Source organism: Myotis davidii, unplaced genomic scaffold (assembly GCF_000327345.1).
Source record: "Myotis davidii unplaced genomic scaffold, ASM32734v1 scaffold204, whole genome shotgun sequence".
Taxonomy (NCBI): Eukaryota; Metazoa; Chordata; class Mammalia; order Chiroptera; family Vespertilionidae; genus Myotis; species Myotis davidii.
Genome location: NW_006299715.1, coordinates 3,767,863 through 3,789,176, shown reverse-complemented (window position 1 = coordinate 3,789,176; position 21,314 = coordinate 3,767,863). Strand labels below are relative to the sequence as shown.

General features: G+C 42.2%; 1 protein-coding gene across 2 annotated transcripts in view; it reads left to right on the top strand.

Annotated features, from left to right (window-relative positions):
* The window catches only part of TAPT1 (transmembrane anterior posterior transformation 1), a 47,011-nt gene that overhangs the window by 6,892 nt on the left and 18,805 nt on the right, over positions 1-21,314 (top strand). Inside the window, exons 1-3 of one of the 2 annotated variants that reach the window (XM_006775837.2) lie at positions 10,637-10,726; positions 15,640-15,705; positions 19,609-19,771. In XM_006775837.2, the coding sequence (XP_006775900.1) occupies positions 15,680-15,705; positions 19,609-19,771 (189 nt within the window). In that variant the 5' untranslated portion in view covers positions 10,637-10,726; positions 15,640-15,679. Of the gene's footprint in view, positions 1-10,607; positions 10,727-15,639; positions 15,706-19,608; positions 19,772-21,314 lie in introns of those variants that run through there. The other variant, XM_006775836.2, reaches the window with a different exon arrangement.

Sequence of the window (21,314 nt, the reverse complement as noted above, 5' to 3'; positions counted from 1 at the left end):
CTTTATAAGAGCTGGGAGAATATCTAGACATTCATGTTAATCTAAATTATGTTTATTGGTTTCCTTTGTGGTTGCATTGTCTATTCTAATACATAACACCTTACTCATTTTTGTTCTTGTTTTCGGTAAACGTTATGACATTTTCTCCTAACCTTTGGAGGGAGAGACACTTGATTACAGAGCGCTTTGCTTCCACAAGGGTTGCACGCATGGTACTATAAAACATGTAACTAACGTTTGTACTTTCAAGCGAAGAGAAAGATCAATATCTCTTACTGAACCTGTTTACTAATGTAAAAAAATCCCAGATTTTTGTCCAAGGGCTAATTTTGTCATCTGTATGAATCTAAAGTTGCAGCAAACGGTAAAAAAAAAAAAAAAATCACAGTATTTTCTAAAATTGCCTCATGTATATAAATGCTAATGTAGAGAAATAATAGATCACTTATTCATTTATTTGTTTATTTTCCCGGTCTTTGTTTTGAATACTTACTATGTTCCAGGTACTTTTACAGTGAGGAAGGACTTGTGAAGGTAATTTGCAAGGTGATGAGAAAAAAGAGGTAGATTTTGTCTGTGCATTGTAGGGCCTATGAATGTGTGTGTGGGGGGGGGGGGGGGGGAGGGGATCTGTGAGGTACACACAGGAAATGACAGGTACACTGGAAGGACAGTCTGGATCCAGGCTGGTGAAGCAAAGGAGTTTAGGCTGGCTTTGGTAGGACTGTTAAAATAGGTTTCTTTCTTTCTTTTTTTTTTTTTTACAGAGAGGAAGAGAGAGAGAGAGAGTTAGAAACATCGATGAGAGAGAAACATCGATCAGCTGCCTCCTGCACACTCCCCACTGGGGATGTGCCCGCAACCAAGGTACATGCCCTTGACCGGAATCGAACCTGGAACCCTGCAGTCCGCAGGCTGACGCTCTTTCCACTGAGCCAAACCGGTTAGGGCTAAAATAGATTTCTTTGACGTACTTTGAGCTGTGTATAAAACAGAATACTAACAGTTAGCTATGTATGTAATAGGATACCCAACTGTGGCTTAAATAAATAAGATTTTTTTTTTTTTTAGCAAGTCTCAAGGAAGGAGGTCTCAATTGGTCCAGTAGATTAATGAAGCCAGCATGGACCAAATCTTTTTGATCCCTCTACCAGTATTTTGCCATCGTTGGCAAATTGGCTTTTGGTCCTCTTGCTCGTTGCAGCCTCAGGCATCACATCTGCATGATAAGCAGAAAGAAGAGATGGACAGTCCCCTCTCTGACTGTTCCTTTTATAAAGAATTAAAAGCTTTCCCAGCAGTGCCCAGCAGACTTCCTTCTGCTTGTATCTTACTGGCCAAGCTGAGTTATACACTCGTCCCCCGCTGCATGGGTGACAAGGACAGTAAGTGCTCTGCTTTGCCAACAAAAGAACGGATTGAGGGTGGTAATCGGATTAGCCACCTCTCAGAGCTATGCTTCTGAAAAATTAGTATAGCAGTGTTCAACATGGATTAGAAGTACAAGAAGCAAGGAGATCTCAAGATCTCACCATGTGCGTATCCTTCTTCAAATGAAAATCCATTGATTGATTTACCTTTAAGAAATTTATTCCTCATGTTAATTATATGTCAGGTGTAGGTTGTGATTAATACAAAGCCTTTTCTCAGAATTACTTATTTTCTGTGGTTATGTGTGTTTATGTAGCCTTGCCTGTCATAAAAGTTAAAATACATTTTTGAATTTTTTTTTACATTGTAATTCTATGCTTTTTGGCAATCCCTTATTGCTACTATGCTTTGTATATTATAGTTACTTAATACACTTTTTAAAATTGAATTCAGCTAATTAGTCTTTAAATGCGACTAGCTGTCTTAAGAATCTAGTGAATTTTTATTTTTAACTTTAAGTTTGTCAGATTGAAGATATAGGTATTGCTGTCGGTATAGAATATTGTTTTTAGGCACAGGCTGTTATTATTATTGAAAGAGAGAAAGGTTAGTGTCACACGGGAGTATTTGCGGTAAAGATTCAATACCCTTCGCTTCCCATCTCAGGTCTGCAGGGCATAGCCAAGTGATCCAGTCGAGGCTGGAACCTCCTTTGCTTTGACTTCATCTAAAGTTAGAAGGTTGAACTAAGTCATCTCAGAAGGGCTGATGATTGCATATGAGAAACAGGAGAAATGGGGAGCATGGAGAGACCCCAGAAAGCGGTGTCACATAAAAGTGAAGGAACTTCGTTCTGCTTGTTTGAGGGTCAGAGAAGATAACGTTTAGGAAAAATAATTGTAAAAGTTCCTTTCAAACTAATGGATTTAATGACAATGTCATATAAAGCCTTTTTGTTGTTTCTCACTGGGAGGTATGTGTTAAGAAAGTAGTCATGGCCATTGTCTCACCCTGGTTCAGTAAACAGCCCTTGGATTTCCTTGTGAAACGAATAAAGGGCTTACTCAGACCCACGCTGGTGGCAGAGACGCTGGGCATCCTGCTCGGTTTCTAATTTCATGAAAACACGTTTGGGGGCACCGTCCCTCTAAGTTCTTCCCATGGTGCGGCCCTCTTTTGTTACACACCCTGACTCGGATGTCCTGCCACACAGCTGCTGAGAAGCAGGAAAGGGTGGGGACCTCGCAGCTCACCCTCTCAACCGCCTTGTCTGGTAGTCCTCCCTTCCCCTCGGAGGCTTGGCGCCCCCTGCTGGTAGAGGTGGTGACAGCAGCTTCCATATTCCTCCTGCAGCCAGGGCACAGGGCCAGTGGCAGCAGCACAAGAAGCCCCCTCCAGAAGCGGGTTTAAAGGTGATAGGGGAGTGTCTCGGGGCATCCAGGGCCTCCTTGGCCTAGTGTAGGCCCTGCTACCTACTGGGCACATAGGACTCATCAGATGGTTCTGGGCCAGCCAGCCGTGACTTCCACCCCATTCACTGATATGTTTAAAGGACAGTTTGTGAACTTGGCACTGTGGGGTGATGTTTCTATTTTTGAATCAGTAACTTACTTCTGTCACTTCAGCTTTGAAAACAGTCTTAAATCTATTTCCCTCTCTCTCCATTTGCTGTATCAGACCATTGTGAGCTGTCACTCAAACTGTGTTATTGTCCTTGGCTGTTGTTCCTGCTTGCACTCAGTCTGCCTTAGTGCTCCTTGCTGCTGCTCCCTGAAAAGGAGACGTGTGCCTGTGATGGCAGCTACAGTAAAGACCTCGCGTCCTTAGTGAGACTCAGACGTGCCATGGGGTCCCGAGAGCACAGCCAGCCTCCTGCCCGCTCCAACCTCTCAGCAGGAGCGCACAGCCCTGCCTGTCCCTGCCACACACCAAGGAATGCTCCTTGCCTCCAGGGTTGTTGGGAGGATTAAATAAATTAATGTGGGTCCAGTGCTTACAAGATAACTGTATTCAGATGTGGATTGGAATTAAGAGGAGCAAGAAAATCTCAGGACCTTTCATGTGCATAGTGAAGGGGACCAGAATTTTGCCACCCCAAAATTGTCCCTTTTGGGATATTGGTTTTAAGCTGATTATTCAAAAACAGAAGACTCAGAAAGAACCTATGGCTTTCCTCCTTTCCTGCCTAAGAGATTCAGATGAAAAGGCCTGTTCCAGGAAGGAAATCGCAACACCGTCACCTTAGCAGTAGGTAGGAAGGCTGCAGGCAGGGGCCTGGTAGATAGACATCCCCTCTACCCCCATTGTTTCTGGGTTGCCTCGCAAGAATTTGCCCAACACATGTGCCCCACTCTTCCTCAGCTACTTGTAAAATGCTTGTTTCCTTTGAAATCTCAGGCTTCTGCTCCCTTTCTCCTTTGTCCATAGTGGTCTCTAAACCTAAACTCCCCAGTCCATTTCAGGTCTCATATCCTGCGAAACATCCACACCGCCCCCACCCCCCACCCCCCAGCATATACATTCAGGATGAACATACATTTTCTCCTGTTAATCTGCCTCTGTCAATTTGAATCAGCCAGAAGAACTTAGAAGGTGGGAGGAAAAGTAGTTTTTTGGCCCCATAATAGTTTTTCCACATATTAACATCTTAAATTGATTTTTTGTGTTAAATATATGTCAGATATAAGTTGTAATTATTGTCAAGTCTTTTATCAACATTACTTTGTTTTCCATGGTTACATATGTTTTTGTAACCTGGCCTATCATAAAAGTACCTGGCTCGAGGTAATCCCTTTGTTCATCATCGCCTAGAGCAGTGGTTCTCAACCTTCCTAATGCCGCAACCCTTTAATACAGTTCCTCATGTTGTGGTGACCCCCAATTTCATTGTTACAAATTGAACATAATTAAAGCATAGTGATTCATCACAAAAACAATATGTAATTATATATGTGTTTTCCGATGGTCTTAGGCGACTCCTCTGAAAGGGTCGTTCGACCCCCAAAGGGGTCGCGACCTACAGGTTGAGAACCGCTGGCCTAGAGTATAAACTTCCTGGGGACATGAATTTTTTAATTCAGGTGATAAAACTGTTGTATTATAGGGACAGCCTTGAATCTGCCATCATTGCTTTCAAAGTCAGTCACTTGTAAACTTTCTTATTGATCGCTCGTTCTCCTTCACACTCTTCTAATCATGAATCCTTGCATGTCGGCTTGTTGAGGACTTCTGGAACGTAGAGCAAAGAGTGGCGCTCCTTAGTAATTAACTGAAGGTGATTTCTATCCCTCTTGTATAATGATTACCTTCTGGCCACACAGCCACCCACTCACATTGCACCTGTGCACACTCTTCTCTTTGCTGGGAAGTCTGTTCCTCCTTACTGACCTGGCAAAATCCAGTGCCATCTTGTCTCCTCTGTGGGAGACCTTTGCTGACTCCATTCCCCTTCCCTGCGTGCACTATCCCCTGCCACCCTCCACTCGCACCACACCCCATGCAGACTACTCTCTTGGCCAGTGCTCTAGGGCACATCATTCATCAGGCTCTGACCGCTGGTCTGTGTCCAGCTCACTGGCTTGTGCATTCCCTGGGGAAGATGTCCTTCCTGGTGGCCTTTCATCCTCCCATTGTAGAACTGAGCTTTACAGAAAGTGAGACCAGGGGAAGGGTGGGAAAGGCCCCTTCCCACTTTACTGCTTCTTGCCAACTGACACTCCAGACCAGCCGGGGAGCGTCCTTGGCTGGCGTGTCCTCCACTAGCCGGTGGCAGCTGGGGTCATAGTGGCAAGATGGTATTCAGAATCGCCAGGAGGTGGTTTGTCAGATTCCAAGAGGCCTATTTCAGAATCGTTGTGCTGTCTTACTTTTAGATATAACACTTCATTTATTTTAAAATTTCAAAGGGCATTAAAGACATTTTTGTCCGAAAGGTAAACATAGATGTTTTAAAAGGTAAGCCTTGCTCCATTCTCCACAGAGAGAGGCTGTTCTTTTTTTATTTTTTATTTTATTGATTTTTTACAGAGAGGAAGGGAGAGGGATAGAGAGTTAGAAACATCGATGAGAGAGAAACATCAATCAGCCGCCTTCTGCACACTCCCCACTGGTGATGTGCCTGCAACCAAGGCACATGCCCTTGACCGGAATTGAACCTGGGACCCTTGAGTCTGCAGGCTGACGCTCTATCCACTGAGCCAAACCGGTTAGGGCAAGAGAGAGGCTGTTCTTTTTACTTATTTCTTTGGAGCCTAGTACTGTTCAAATGATGAAAAGCAATAGTAGGATGTTCAAAGTGAATGTGGTAAGAGCTGGTTATGGAAATTTTCACTAGAACTGGGTTTTCCATTGACTTTCAGGGTTATAGGATTATTGGCATTTTGTGCTTTTCTTAACATTGCTGTTTTTTTAAAATATATAAGGTGTCAAATCCAGTGGCAAGGTTGAGGCTGGAAGGAAGAGTGACAGGTGTCATTACTAGGAAAGTACTTCAGTTTTCAAAGCCAAGCTTTCTGCAGACCCACTGAAGTCTGGCCCTGCCTCTTCTGTTCATGAACTCGGGCAGGCTCTCGAGTCTGCAGAGTGGAGGTGGGGCCGTGCATACAGCCCACACACAGTGCCTAGTACTCTGGTGCCCGCTACCCGTAGAAGGCTTCTGAAGTCCTTCCAGACAATATCTCCTGTGGCCCAGAAAGGCCAGTGACCATTTCTGCCCTTCGTTTTCACTTTTGTTTTTTTTTATTCCAAAGAAGACTCTCAAGAACTACCTTATTGCCCTAGCTGGTTTGGCTCAGTTAATAGAGTGTCGGCCTGTGGACCAAAAGGTCTCAGGTTTGATTCTGGTCAAAGGCACGTACCTTGGTTGCAGGCTCCTCCCCGGCCCGGGCCATGGATAGGGGCTCATGCAGGAGGCAACCAATCGATGGGTTTCTCTCACATCAATGTTTCTCTCTGTCTTTCCCTCTCTCTAAAAAAATCAATGGGAAAGTATCCTCAGTTGAGGATTAACCAAAAAAACACAAGCGAACAAAAAAGAACTGCCTTATTAATTAAGCAGAAGGTTATTTTGAAACAATTATTTTTTCACGTAAATTCTTATAAAACTTTACTCTGAGTACAGATTTTAAATTGAATCTCTGCAATTTGTAAATCCCTGTTTTTCATGCATTTTTGTACAAAGGCCTTTGCAGTGTTGCCAGTGCAGATGCTTCTGCAAAGCTCCTCAGGGCCACTTGGGACTGTCTTCACTGCGTGTGGCCACCAGGGAGGGAACTGAATTCCATCACGCCTGCGCGTCCTGGAACCTCTTTTCAGACAGGACTTCTCACCCTTTGGTGGGTCATGAGTTTAATGAGACCAGCATTGTTTTTTTAAAAGGAAGTAGAAAATACTCATCTGTATTTCATGTAGTAAAAGTATTGTTTTAGCGAAAGTTTGCTTTTGGGTGTTTGAGTGTGTGTGTGTGTGTGTGTGTGTGTGTGTGTGTAGTGACTTGCAGTGTAAAGTGTATTAATGACTAAGTTGTGGTCAGCAATTAAATCCTCTTCTTTGGGTGTTGAGCTTCTTAGTAAGACTGTTTGCGCTTAAAACAGTGAACATCTGTCGGTCTCTGCCACATTAGAGCTGCACACTGAGTGTTTGCTACAGAGGAAAAAAGGAGGAGCAAACCAAAGAATGAGTCTTCCGTCCCCAGGAAAGCGGAAAAAGCCAAAAACTCCAGCGTGTGATTTCTTGTTGAGGCATTTTCCTTTTGCTTTAGTTCTTTGCCGTATCTTGGTTTTCTACTTTCTGTTACTTATATCATGGTCAGTCTAAACAGAGGAAATATTTATTTTATGGCCTTCCCATAAAAGTGAGATAACTGTCAAGTGAGAGATCACATTTACTAGGTGAGGTGGGGGTGGTGGCAGCACCAGAGGAAGCGGAAGTAGGGAGGTGGGACCAGAGAGGGACAAGGCCTGGCTGTCAACCAATAGAACAGGTTTTCGTTGTGATATAAGGAAGCATATTCCACAAGCATTGTGCTGCTTTGACTTTAGCCACACCTGGCATTTACTTTGAAACTTCAAGTGGCACTTAAAGGAAGACAAGAGATTTTTGTGCTTACCAAAAGGGAAACAGGGTGACATATGACACTGTTGTATTACTTTCTTGCCACACCTCGTGTATTTCAGGGGAATTTTCTTTAGATATTACTTAAGACTGCTTGAATACTTTATGGTTATTTGGTTCAAATAAAATGAAATAGTGATTGCCTATTTTATCAAGATGCCACACAAATGACCCAAAGGTACGGAAGTACACATTATTCCCAATAGTAATATATACTCGGAGCTTTTAATTCTTAACACCTTTTCAAAGCTAGCTGTAAATAGAAATGTGTGACAGTTTCATGCCTTTTGTAAGTTTGATTCATTAAATGCCTATTTTTTATGACACTCGGCAAACTGGAAACAGATGAGTTAGCGCAAAGACAATGACAGTCTCCCCTATGCCTGGTGAAATAGTGGGTGAGCACGAATACAGTAGTTGGGTCACTTCTCTGCTTTTATAAACCCTGAAAGGAGTTTCTATTGGTTGTGTACTGTGTATTCCAACATCCAAGGATGGTTTCTTTCCACCCAGCTGCAGTTTCTTAGGTCTCAGCCACTGTTTCCCTTCCATTTTAATGTATCTATGGTATTGACAGCTCCCAGTTACGAGGTTGGCACAGTATGAGATGATTGCTGGCTCACGGAGTTTATTGGGCTGGTTTAATATGTGAAAGGAAGGCCCCTTAGACTTTAGTTACTGTTGTTTACCATAAACAATACTAATGCAAATTCCTCTAAGCCAGCGGTTCTCAACCTGTGGGTCACGACCCTTTGGGAGTCGAACGACCCTTTCACAGGGGTCACCTAAGCCCATTGGAAAACACATATATAATTACATATTGTTTTTGTGATTAATCACTATGCTTTAATTATGTTCAATTTGTAACAATGAAAATACATCCTGCATATCAGATATTTACATTACGATTCATAACAGTAGCAAAATTACAGTTATGAAGTAGCAACGAAAATAATTTTATGGTTGGGGGTCACCACAACATGAGGAACTGTATTAAAGGGTCGCGGCATTAGGAAGGTTGAGAACCACTGCTCTACGCCAAAGAAAGGTGATTATACTTTTATTCTGCAAGAAAAGGTTGTCTTCATCATTACTTTCTCTGTGCTCTTGCTCATGCTCCCTCCCGAGCCTGGCAAGCTTCCTTCCCCATCTCCCCACCTCGCACACCTCCTCTTCCTATTCAGTCCACCCTCTCCATGTGGCAGTAGTTCTTCATCTCAGATGTTAAAAGGGTCTCCTCTCATATGGGGCTTTTTCTGAGTCTCCCCAAGTTGGGCTGGCTATCTTCTCCCCAGGGCTCCGCTATTCCCTGCATCCGCAGTTCTGCCGCAGCACAGTTACCACGTCCCTGTCTGTTACCCACATGCTGGCGTCTCTGCTGAAACCTGAGTAAGCTTACTAGGGCAGGAGCCCCCTCCCCGGGTCCCGCCTGGCTTTGTGCGCTGGGCTGAGCGTGGGCTTGGTCCTGTGAACAGCTTCGTGGATGTTGGGTGAATGAGTAATGCGTCCATCCCCGGTGTCAGGTCATCAGAAAGACACCTGCTGACTCCTTCCCAGCGTGCTGTTTCCTTACACACGCACACTGAAATGGAGAGGCTTCTCAGTGACCAGGGACGGGATCATGACAGTGACCACAGCTACACACGGACGGCGCTCAGCCTGTTGCAGCTCTCCTTTGTAAGGGTGAAAAACAGGCAGCGCGCAGAACCCTGGCTGTGCTGGCCACAGTGGGTGACCGACTCTGACAGCTGTCGTGGTCAGGAGACTGAACAGGGTGGTCTGAGCACTGACATTGTACTTTCCTGGTTGTTCATAAGTCTAAATTGTTTTTTAAAAAGATATAAATATATATATATCCACACATATATACATACAGGTATGTGTATATATGTATATAGGTGGGGAAATATATTTTTGAGACATCTTGCAAAAAATTGATAAAATCTCCTTTCTAATGGTGCGATACAGTTTGCAAGGGCTGCTGTACCAAAGTACCACCAACTGTCTGGCTCCAGTTTGCAGACCCAAAGGTCAAGGTGTCACAGGTTCATTTCTTCTGAAGCTTCTCTCCTTGGCCTGTGTCTTTGTGTCACCCACCCTGTGTCGGTCTGTGTCAACGTTTCCTCTTCTAATAAGGACACTGGTCATACTGGATTAGGGCCTACTCGTGAATGCATTTTAACTGAACTACCTCTTTCAAGACCCCCATCTTTAAATGCAGTCATTGTGAGGTACTGAGGGCAAGGACTTCAACATACGAACTTGCAGGGAGGGGATGCAGTTCTACCAGCAACAGTGTGATGGTTAACTATTTCCTACAGTTGTGTAAGCAGTTCATTGACTAAGGATACATGGAGTGTCATGTGTGAGGGCATGTGCAGCATGTCTTGTTTGTGTGCAGACATATGAAAGTCCCTGCTCTTAAAGTTGCAGAGTTTGGGGGCCTGGGTGTGGCAACTTCTCCACGCCATCAAAAGACTACACCCTCCTCTTATGAAATATAGTCCTACATTTAATGGGTAAAAGTGCATAATGTTACAAAAAATAGGAAGGATTGAAGTATACAAGAAAGGGAGAGAGATACAAACCTTAGCAGTTACCCTTCCAATTAAGAATAATGCCTTCTGAATATAGCAAGTTCAAATACACACGAAATTGTGTTAAAATTAGTAACAATTTACATATTTTAGCTCAATGGATATTCCAATTCTTCCCATCCATGAAGCACTCTGATAAACAGGAAATAGCAAATTTATAAAGATTAAAGTTACAGTTACAAAGCTTTATCTAAAAGTTGTCTACAATATCTTTAAAATTTGAGGAAGTACTCAGAAAGCCGAATCAGATCTTTCATAGCCATGGTCAAGGGCAACTTGTCTTTTGAGTAATTGACTTCTGTGGGTGGTAAACCAAAGGCTCTGGAAGAAGAAGTACAAATTTACACTTTGAAAAAGGTTTTTCATTAAAATATGGCTCATATACACAAGTAGGACTATCAGTTTGTTACAAGTTACAAGAAATGAACTTCCCACAAAGTTCAGAAATTCCTTGTTTACATTTTGATCTACAATTATTTAAAGAATGTTTATTTATGTGTTGTTTTCTTCTCTCCTTTTAAAATCCAGCTCATGGTATTTGGGATCTTCCTGTGCCTGGATGCGTTTCTGTATGTGTTCACGCTGCTTCCTTTAAGAGTGTTCCTGGCACTGTTCAGGCTCTTCACTCTGCCTTGCTATGGCCTAAGGTAAGTGTAACATCACTATTTTCAGTGTTAAATTATTTTTACTATTTGTAGTTGTTAAACTAAATAATCACATGGGTAAGTTTTGCAGAATAGGGATAATTCGTACGCTTTCATTCACACTTTGGTCTTTCATGCATAAAGTAATACTGTTTATCTTTTTAATGAATATTATATAATATGTTTGTGAAATATTTGTACTTTGTATATACACATTTATTTTCTGAATGATTCTGAACCAGAACCTTGCTTTGGCAGTAAACGAATGTTAAGAATGTGGGTGGAAGAATAGGAAGGGTCTTGGACCTGAGAGTCAATGACCTCACTGCCACTGTACAACTTTACCCGGTACCTCAGTTTTCCTGAAGATCCTTGGCTATCTGGGCAAGATCGGTTAAGTGAGGACTGGGTTCTAGGCAGGGAGCTGGGGGCCAGGTGGTATCAGCATCTCCTGAGGAGCTGTTACCGTAGGGGTTCCTCCTCCATCCCTTTTGAGAGTAAACTGTCTTGTGGCCTAGGGATCCTTAGCGACCGATTATAGGTGAGACTCCCTCTGATTTGTGAGAGGGGACAGCTGTTGAAGACCATTGTCTGAGTGGGAAGCATCAGACAGCCGTACCCAGCATTGATTAGCTGCTGAGTTGTGGGCACCTACTTGACTTCTCTAAGCCCATTTCCCCATCAGTTAAAAAGGGGCTATTGAGAGCCCAGCATCTTTCACCACAGAGATTGGGAAGCGTGCAAAGAATACCCAGAATAGTGCCTGGCTCACAGTAGACTGGAGCAGATATTAGTTTCCTTCCCTTTCTTCTCTACCAAAACTAGGAACAGTAAGATGAAATGTGAAGCTTATGCGAATCCTGATGCTTTATTGGACCTGAGCTTAGAAGATGCTTGGGTTTCACAGTTTTCTGTCTTTGTATAGTTATGGCAACATGTCTCCACTCTGTGTACTCAGTCCCTGTAACAGTATGATATAGTTCTTAGCATAGCTGCCTGTGGTACATTTCTCACATGCATCTCTTTTCTAAATACATTTCATTTCGAGAAAGTTTTAAAATGCTGAAGTGGACAATAACATGTAAAATTTCATTTAACTATAAAGTAGGTGTCTATTCCATGATATATAAAATGCATAATAAAATTATTATCAGTAACCTAACCATAGAAACAGAGTTACAAAATATTGGTCAATATACAGAATTATATGTTGATGTTTTGGGAAGACTAAAGTTATGGAAGATGCTCTTTTAAGGCTCTTTTAAAGTAATAAAAGAACATATACTTAATATTTAGTAAGCACTGAATAACACATATACAAAGTCCTTCCAGTATATATTGAAGAATTTATTATGATGATCATATTGTGAAAAGAGTACATTTTTTTTGCAAAATTGCACAGAATAAAACAATTGTAAGAATTAAGATCACATCATTGTTATATGTGATACTTTTCATTCTGTAATCTTACTCCCCCTTTTCAGAATGAGATAATTGTTCCATATTTTGTTCATTACATGTTAATCAGATGGGATAATCTTTTTAGGAATTTACCATCAACGTTAAGGCATTAAAGTGCATCCTTTATACGTTTGGAAGAATTTTTAAGAGGCCCTATTGGCAAACCTTTTTTAAGACATTTGTAGCATGGTACTTTAATATTAACAAAGCCTAACTTCCTATTCCATTTTTTTTTTTTATCACTATTGGGAGCTTGGTAAAATCATGGTTATTTCAGTTACTTTTTCAGAAGACACAAAAAAACCTAATAAGACATTACTAAATATAAATCGTCATTTGTGATGACATAAAAGGATGGACCCATGGACATGCAGATAAAGCCAGGTGAAGCTACCTGACATAAAATAGCTAATGTCATGTAGGGATTTTCACATCTACATGTTGAGCTAGATTATTTTTTGGTTATTCTTTGATCAACAATGTGAGTCAAATTTGTGTTCTAGCCATTTTTAAGTGACTGGCTTTTCAAAACATATGTTGAATGTGGCGTTGGCGTGATGAGGTAAAACATTGAGAGGATATATAACCTAAAGACTCTCTTCTTTTGGAGTGGGTTCTTCCTTGGGTCCGTTAGCACACAGTGGAGTTGACTGAGTGGGGATTTTCCCGAGGATTTCCTTTTCAGGGCTCTTGTTTGAAGACTCCTTTTGTTGTATTGCCATCTACCCTGTGTCATTGCTCTGTCACTTGGGGAGGCAGGACACCAAGGTCGCATTTGAGAAGCCTTTCATAGTTTGTCCTGAAAACTAAAAGAAGTGTAGGCGGGAGCTGGGAAATCTCCAGTCCTCTACTTCCATTTGCTTTGTTGTGAGTGGCCAGCAGTCCTTGGAGCCAACCTTTTCTATATATTTTAAAATATTTTAAGATAGTTTTAGTTTTTAAAATAAAGATGATTGGTTTGTATATTACTTCATACTTCTCAACCTAAATGAATTTCAGTAACATTTAAAAATAAAATTCAAGTGTTCTAATTTCAAGGTTTTATAGGTAAAATGACACTAGAGGGCAAACTGTTACATCCTACATTTAAGACTCCAATAAGTTTCCCTCTGCCAAATGGTTCTTGCTATTTCTACAATTTGGATCACCTGAAAAATTACATTTTATGCCATCACTAATAAATATATGCTATATGTGAAATGTGGAATGCAGTTAAAATTATACAATAGAACTTCAGCTATTTTAAATAGTCTGTGCTATTATTAAGTCTAATAATTTTCAAATATTTTAGGAATATAAAAATACATTTTACTTTTAAAAAGTGTTGTTATTAAGAAATAGCCAAATTCTGCGTTCTTATAGCTTTTCTTCTAACATTCTCTATTCCCATTACCAGCTTATTTCATTTGCCTTGCCTATAGCTGTATCAGGTTTCCTTTTTCAGCCAGCAAAACATGCTCTTTCCTTCAGTCTGACTTTGTTTTTTCAAAGGGATAAGAAGAACTTAAAGAGAACAGCAAGGAAGTTGACTACTTTCTTTTATCTGTTTTCTTTTTCTCACTCTCTTCTATTTCAGTCTTCTTTTTGTTAAGAGAGAGAGAATGAAAGAAAAGAAAAAGTTATTCTCTTCCTTGTCTTAGTTCTTTGAAATTATTCCCCCAAAAGCGGGGGAAAGGGATATTTGTCAAAGGAATCCAAATGCTGACACGAAAACAGTAACTCTTTATAGTCTAGTACTGTTCCTCTCGATCTCGCATATATATTAGGATAAACGTTATTGCCTCCTTTTCTTATCTAAGATTAGTGTTCTCACCTCCTGCCCTTGCAGAGTTCTATCTGAGACAGCATTTATGAGAGGCTTTTGAAAACTGGCAGCCTCCCGAATTTTCTGCTGTAGAATTCATTCTTTGAACCTATTTCTAAATCTTCTGTGACCTTGCTATGGTTTTGGGATTTGGGTTTGGGTTTGGGGTTTTGCTCGTGTGTCAGCTAAGTGAGTAGACAAGGACTCTATCTTTCTCTGTGACCAAGGGCCAGGATCTCTGAGGGCCAGGGTGGTTCCGCAGCCCCTCATGGAAACCCAGCCTTCATCATGGTGCTCCATTGGTGGGCACTTCGCCATCTTCTGACTGTTCAGATGTTGTTCACTTTATGACATTGACAGAGTAATTAGCTTGGCTTGGTAGTGGTGTGTGTTGTCTACAATGGATGCACTGCTTTCTAAAAAGTTTGTGTCTCTCCTTAGTAATCCCAAGAATATTGCATTGAAAACTGATTCTAATGAATGAACAATCTTGAAAAATCTTTGCCCCCAAATATTTTATTATTGTAGACTAAAATAAACACCCATATTCTTTCAAAGCAGATTCAGTTATGTATTCTTCCCTCTCTCCCAGATAGGGTAGTATCATTTTAGAAAAACATTCCGGATACTACTTGAATTAGTATAATTTGTTAAATGATGAGGACATGGAAAACAAAATTAAGTTTTGATCCCTTATATAAGGTATCCGTTTGTCTTGGATAAAGTATTAAAATATTTGTGTTAAAAATAAAATAAAATACTCGTGTTAAAGTATTCTGTTATGCTAAGTCAGGTATCAAACCTAATTTTTACTAATTTACTTATAGGATATAGAATAACCAGTTGTATCAGTGTTTTTGATCTGCCTGGCATTTTTGTGACCCCTCTTTCCTCCCAAACCTTGTGATTTCATTTTGCGTGTTAGAATTCTTAGTCACATTTGAGTTGAAAATTGAGGGCCATTAAGAGAAAATGATACTATCTGGTGCCAAGATCTGCTTGTTATTTTTTAAAACATTTTAGACAGTAATAACTGTAGAGTAGGTTTATGTGCTAGACTATTTTTTCTTTTACTCTAGAGCAACTGAAATATGTAAGCAAATTTTCTGATTATTTCACCCTGGTTTTTAGGCATAACTCTTATTTGAGGCTTCTTGGGTTTTTGTTTTGTTTTAAGAGACGATAAAGTCCTTTTTCTTCTTGAGCTTTTGCCTCTTAGAAAAGCTCTTATCCCCCAGAAGAATTATGAATTTAAAATGCTTAAGGGTTTCTTAACATTGAGTTTCCTCTATATGCCTACTTCCTTCAAGATAGTGCTACCTGAAATTGACTTCATGTACACACACACACACACACACACACACTCACGATTTCTCTCTATTTAGACCTATGCCTTAATTTTGCCCCAGTGCTTCCTGCCACCCCTGGAGCACATGTAGGGAGACCGTTGGTACCCGTGTCTGGGGAAACAAGTTCGTTATTTCCTCTCCCAGGTCTGATCTGCGTGGCTGATTTGTAGAGAGCAGTGTATTTGTTTTATTAGAGAGTCTTCGTAGTGCCAGGTGTTGTTGTCCCTTGTTCCCTCACATGGCGCTCTCAGTAGCGTAGCAACATTACAACCTTCTCTCTCTCTTTCTCTCTCGTGAATCAGACCCAAGGGAGGAGCACTTTCACTTCCTTTATAGAGTGGAATGTGGTGTCACAGGGACTCCTTGTGGTGAGTAAACCCTGATTTTTCCTTCTATTCTCTTGGCCAAATTGACATCAGTGCAAACAAATATTAATTATAATGAAAAAAACAAACCCCAGCGTAGGCAGACATACCCATTTGGGAATGGACACATACAAAGGAAATGTGGTTCCCCGGCCGTACTTTCTGGTGAAGCTTTGTCCACATTTACACAGGATTTGACCATGATCCCACCTAACACAGGGAAGTCACCCGGTAAAATGATCTTGGATGACACATTCAGGCCAGACTTCACAGCAGCAAACACAACCTGCCCAAGCCCAAGCCCACAGCAGTCTCTGAGCCCTGTTCCTTCCATGTAAGCAGTTCATTTTCAGTTTTCTAATCAAGGAAAATATCTTAATCTCAGTACTTTATTCCAATTTAACTTTAAAATTATAAAAGGACTTACCTTTCATAAGTGAGAACCATATTTAATATTTTGCATTTCAATAGTCCTTATAGTTCTTTTTCCTTTCTGTTATACCACATATAGCTTAAAACGTTTAAACAGATAGAGAAAGAGAGAAAGAAAGAAAGACCCAGCCTACGTATTTTATAATGAAATATCCCATGGTGATACCTTGGCATGTTTCAACACCGATTTGAAAATGAACAAGGCAGGGTTACCCATTTCTCTTGCTCATTTGTGTTGCCTCCTCTCCTGATCTTTCTGTCTGAGACCAGTTTTTACTGGTGAGCAGATTGTCTTCTGCTAAGCAGGGAGGAAAAAAGTGTGCCCTTGATCATCCTGTGTGCAGTGTCGCTGCTCCCGTGAACCTGTGAGCCCTGGGAGACAGGAGGAGCGCTCTGTTGGTAATGCTGCAAGTCTAATGGAAGTATTTGAATGAGTAAAAGATAAAATTTAGACATGTAGGAAATCTGGTTTCTGGAGCCCTCACACAAGCGGTTTAACTTGGAAATTTAAAAGGAATTTAAGTTCTGTTGAATGTCTTGTTTAATATTCCCGGTGTTCACAGCCAGCCTGTAAATTAGATTAGTGGGTTTTTCACTCTGCTCGACAACTTATTCACTTGTTTCTGCGTTCATGTGGGGTTGTCAGCATTTGCAAAGTGAACTGCCAGTGACTACAGTTTAACAGACATTATAAGGAAGGACTTTGCCCTGAAACTGTTATTTAAAGCCCATTCAGAGCTGATTGCAGGGCTGCGGATAAGCTGCTTACAGAGTTGGACATGCTTATCAGAGTGTTATCTAAAAATACCCTGGCAGAGAAGAAAACCCATACTGGGCGGTTCCAGTCCTTAGAAACAGGTGAACTGTTCTGGAGTTAGGTGTTTTCCTGTATGTCTTTCAAGATGCCACCACGCAAACAGGTTTTTTTGCAGTTTTTCTTTTTCATTAACAGGTACATTTATATGGAAACAAAACCCTTTTTCTTAAGAGTTCTGCTTGTATTTTTTATTTGAATAATACTCCTTATTTTGAAAATCAGATTCATCTCTGTAGCATCCAGTTATGATAGAAGACTTTTACCAGAGCAGCGGGAGCTCAGAAAACAGTGGGTCCAATAGTCTGTATCCTATTTGTTCTCTTTTTGGAAGTAAAGAGCAAAACTGATAGATGTATTTGCTTTTTAGTACAATAGTTTTTCTAAATGTGATGACAGCACAGTGATAAATTACACAGCATTAACTTACGCTGAAAGATAAAAGCTACTGAGTTGTTGATTCCTGTAAGTTTAAATTTTCTTTTAAAGAAAACTCTAAAAAGGTAGATGGTGGTGAGGGGCACGCCTGGAGCCGGGCTGAGGTTCAGATCCCACTCCTCCGCCCCTCCCCCTCCAGCCGACCTGCCTCTTCTTTTTATTTTTTATTTTTATTGATTTTTTACAGAGAGGAAGGGAGAGGGATAGAGTTAGAAACATCGATGAGAGAGAAACATCGATCAGCTGCCTCCTGCACACCTCCCACTGGAGATGTGCCCACAACCAAGGTACATGCCCTTGACCGGAATTGAACCTGGGACCCTTCAGTCCGCAGGCCGACGCTCTATCCACTGAGCCAAACCGGTCAGGGCTTCCATTTTTAATCTTGTAGAGTGAAGGCACAGAATTAATTATCTTTATAGCCAAATAGCCCAGGCGGAGGCCTGTGTTCTGGGCTAGATGTTGGAGGTAGGAGATGCAGCTCAGTCTGGGTTCTGTGGGAAGGAAAGGGCCAGAGCCTGCCTGGAAGAGAGGAGCAGCGCAGAGGAAAGGGACAGGGAATTGACGACAGACTGCTCAACTTCATACTGATGCAGTTTTACCCAACACTTCAGCTGCTGAGAATAATTTCTCTGTTTGTCCTCCCCATCTCAGGACTTGTCTGCCTTAGACGAATTCTGACCCCATGTCCCGTTAGGTTCAGCCCAGTGTTTCCCATCTCCCTTTAGCCCTTCCTGAACATAGTCCTCACAGAACTTGCCTCTTCTCAGGATGTTTGCATCCTCGCTGTCTCGTGTAACAGGGTCCCACGTAACCCGGGAAGACTCGCAGATTCCTTGTTCAGCTCTACAAGGATCTTTGGAGGAAAGGAGCCCCCAACCTAAATGTGGATGAGGGTTAGGAAAGCCCTGCAGAGAATAGGAAGGAAGGCCGAGTATTGTCAGTATTCAGGTCAGAACACCGGGGGCCAGCCTTGGGGTTAGAGCGTCATCACGTTGGGCGGGAATGAGGCAGTCCTGCAGCGCCAAAGGAGATGACCCTCAGGGCTTTCAGTGATGGCACCGGGCATGAAAGCTGCCCTCGCAGGAGACTGCGCCGGCCTTCTGAGGAATCAGCCTGCAGCGGTTGTGGAGGAAGCTGCTGACCCATCTGAGCCCAGGATCTCATATTCAGTGAAAGAAATTTTAAACCCTTTTGTAGCATATTTTTTTCTGTGTGGAAGTAAGCTGTTTCTACTCACAATTTAGCCCTTCATACTCTGACCTCAGAAGTGAGGAATGATTTCATATTAATTAGGGAAAAACTGTTTCAACTCATGTCACAGAGGGCTAACTTCTGTAAATAAAAGCTATTCTGCAAACCAGCAAGAGAAAGGTATGAGGAAAGAATTCACTGAAAATACAAGTAACTTCAGTACATTATGATGTCAGTGTCCCAGTGAGAGAAATTAGCCTTGACACTGCACTGAATACCAGTTTTTACCAGTGGGAATGGCAGAGATCCAGAAGCTGAGGAGACACCGAGTTGTGCACATGGGCCACTGGCTGTCTTGTCTGCTTCTAGTTGAGGTTGAATTGGTGCAGCCTCTGCAGAGGGCAGACTGTCAAGTGAACATAACCTCGAAATTCCAATTTTAGGAATTTAACCTATAGATATTCCTTCATATACGAAGCATGACATGTGCATTCTGTCACGGTTTGCAGTTGCTAAAGACGGGAAGTCGTCAGTGATTTGCTAAATAATGTCTGGTACATCCACACAGTGGAACGTTGCACTGTTGTGGAAATAGGAGTTCCTTATGAACCGATAGGAAATCGGTTAGGCTGTGAAATGAAAAGTGCCAGGGACCAGTGTGCATGGAATGCGAACGTGTGTGAAAGGGGCCAGTCAGCAGTGACAGGGCTTCGTCATGAGGCGAAAGGCTTGTGTCATAATCTTGGAAGTCCATCGCTTTAAAGCAATCAATCCCCAGACGCCCGCCCGCTGTGCTCACCTGTTAAGGTTGCCCACTTCTCAGAGTCATTCTGGTTGGCTATCTTTGTATGCTGTACTTGGCAGAAAATTCCACGCTCTCAAGTAGTCAGTTATATACATAGCACTCCTTGTTAGGAGATGAACCTAATTCTCATTACCAGTGTCTGCCAGTGTGTGTCCAGTAGAGATTCTGCATTTTGAGATCCTAGGAAGTAAAACTCGGGCTTTTATTACTTCTTCTGTTTCAGGGACAGGCGTTTGCTGCAGCCAGCCCAGGTGTGTGACATTTTGAAGGGTGTCATTCTGGTCATCTGCTACTTTATGATGCACTATGTCGACTACTCCATGATGTACCACCTGATCAGGGGGCAGTCGGTCATCAAGCTCTACATCATCTACAACATGCTCGAGGTGAGGAGGGGCCTCGTTTCCCCGCCGGCCGGCCAGCCCCTGCCCAGGCGTTCCGGACAGACCACTTTCCTGCCTGCTCTAGGGCGGGCGCTTTGGGCCCTCAGGGCTTGGCCAGTCACCTGGGGGCCTTGTTAAAATGCAGAGTCTGACTTGTAGATCTGGGTTGAGGCTGGGGAGTCTGTCTTTCTGACTGTGTTGCTGGTCCTGGGACTCACATGACCTGTGTGCAGGAAGGAAGAGCTACCTGCTGCCTGGGTATGTTTGGGTCAGTGCCCCTTGAGAAAGGGAATTGTCATATTACAGGGAAATTTGTTTTGCAAATTCATTGAAAACCCATGTCTTCTTTATGCTAGAACATTAAAAATTATGAAGAAAATGTTAGGATTATATATATGTTTGCTATAATAGATTTACATGTGTGATTGCTTTGAACTTTTCACATCAAGCAAGTAAACATATGTTTCCAAAATCTCTTAAGTACTTAACATTTTTATACAATCTATCTCATGTTAAACTTAGAGCAGTCAGCATGTGAAAATCTTCATTTATACCAAAATAAACAGTTACACACAGCAAAAAAGTGCTTTATATTATAGGCAGAATCTTAATAAGTTTTTTAAATAGTAAGCTACTCTATGTTGTATAATACATTTTTGAGATTCAAATTGCATTTTTCTATGTTGTTTTTTAGGAACATAAGTGAGGTCTGCTATCTTAAATGAGGCAGAAAAGGGTTTTTCCTAATGGGTGGGCAGATGGGGGATGTGGGGCTGCCGGCCTTTCTCTCTCAGGCTACATTGCTATGGTGCCTGAGGACTTCCCAGTTCGTCACAGACGGTGTGGCACTCGGGCCATCCTGGCTAAATAAATTCATTGACTGTGATGGTTCCAAGCCACCCCCAGCTTTCCGCCTCCAGGCTTCATGCCCTACACTTGCTTTGCCTGGTGGATAGGATGCAGATGGTGGGTGTGGCTCAAGTTTGTAAGGCAGAGCACCATCCAGCTCCCCCTTCTCCTCTCAGAAGGAAACCCTGTTTGAGTGGCTCTTCATGCCATAGCCCCACTGGTCTCCGTTACTGCCTTCCCTCCAGGGACTGCAGGGGACCAGGGCTTCTACCTCGCCCCAACTTGATGTGTGCCTCCTGATTCACAAAGCCCTCTATAGGTGGTATTGCTGTTACTATAAAATGGGTCAAGAAAAAGGACCCATGAATTGCTGATCAGAATGGTTTTACTGCTGTTCACTCCATGGACTGCAGTTGACGGTGTGGTTCACGCCCAGTGGACAAGAAGAGTCGGGCTCCTGTGCAGAGAGAAGCTGCTGCGACCCTGCTTACCCTGCCCACGCTGCTGGTGGCTGAATGTCTCCAGTCCTCAGCTTCTCGTCTGTAAATTGGAGATATCAGGGGACTTGTGAGGGCCAAGACAGTACACGGGAAGGGCTTAGCACAGTGCCACTCATGTGGCGAGAGCTCCCTAAATGGTAGCTATCATTCCTTCATTCAGCAGATATTTAATTGACATTTTCTGTATGCCAAGCACT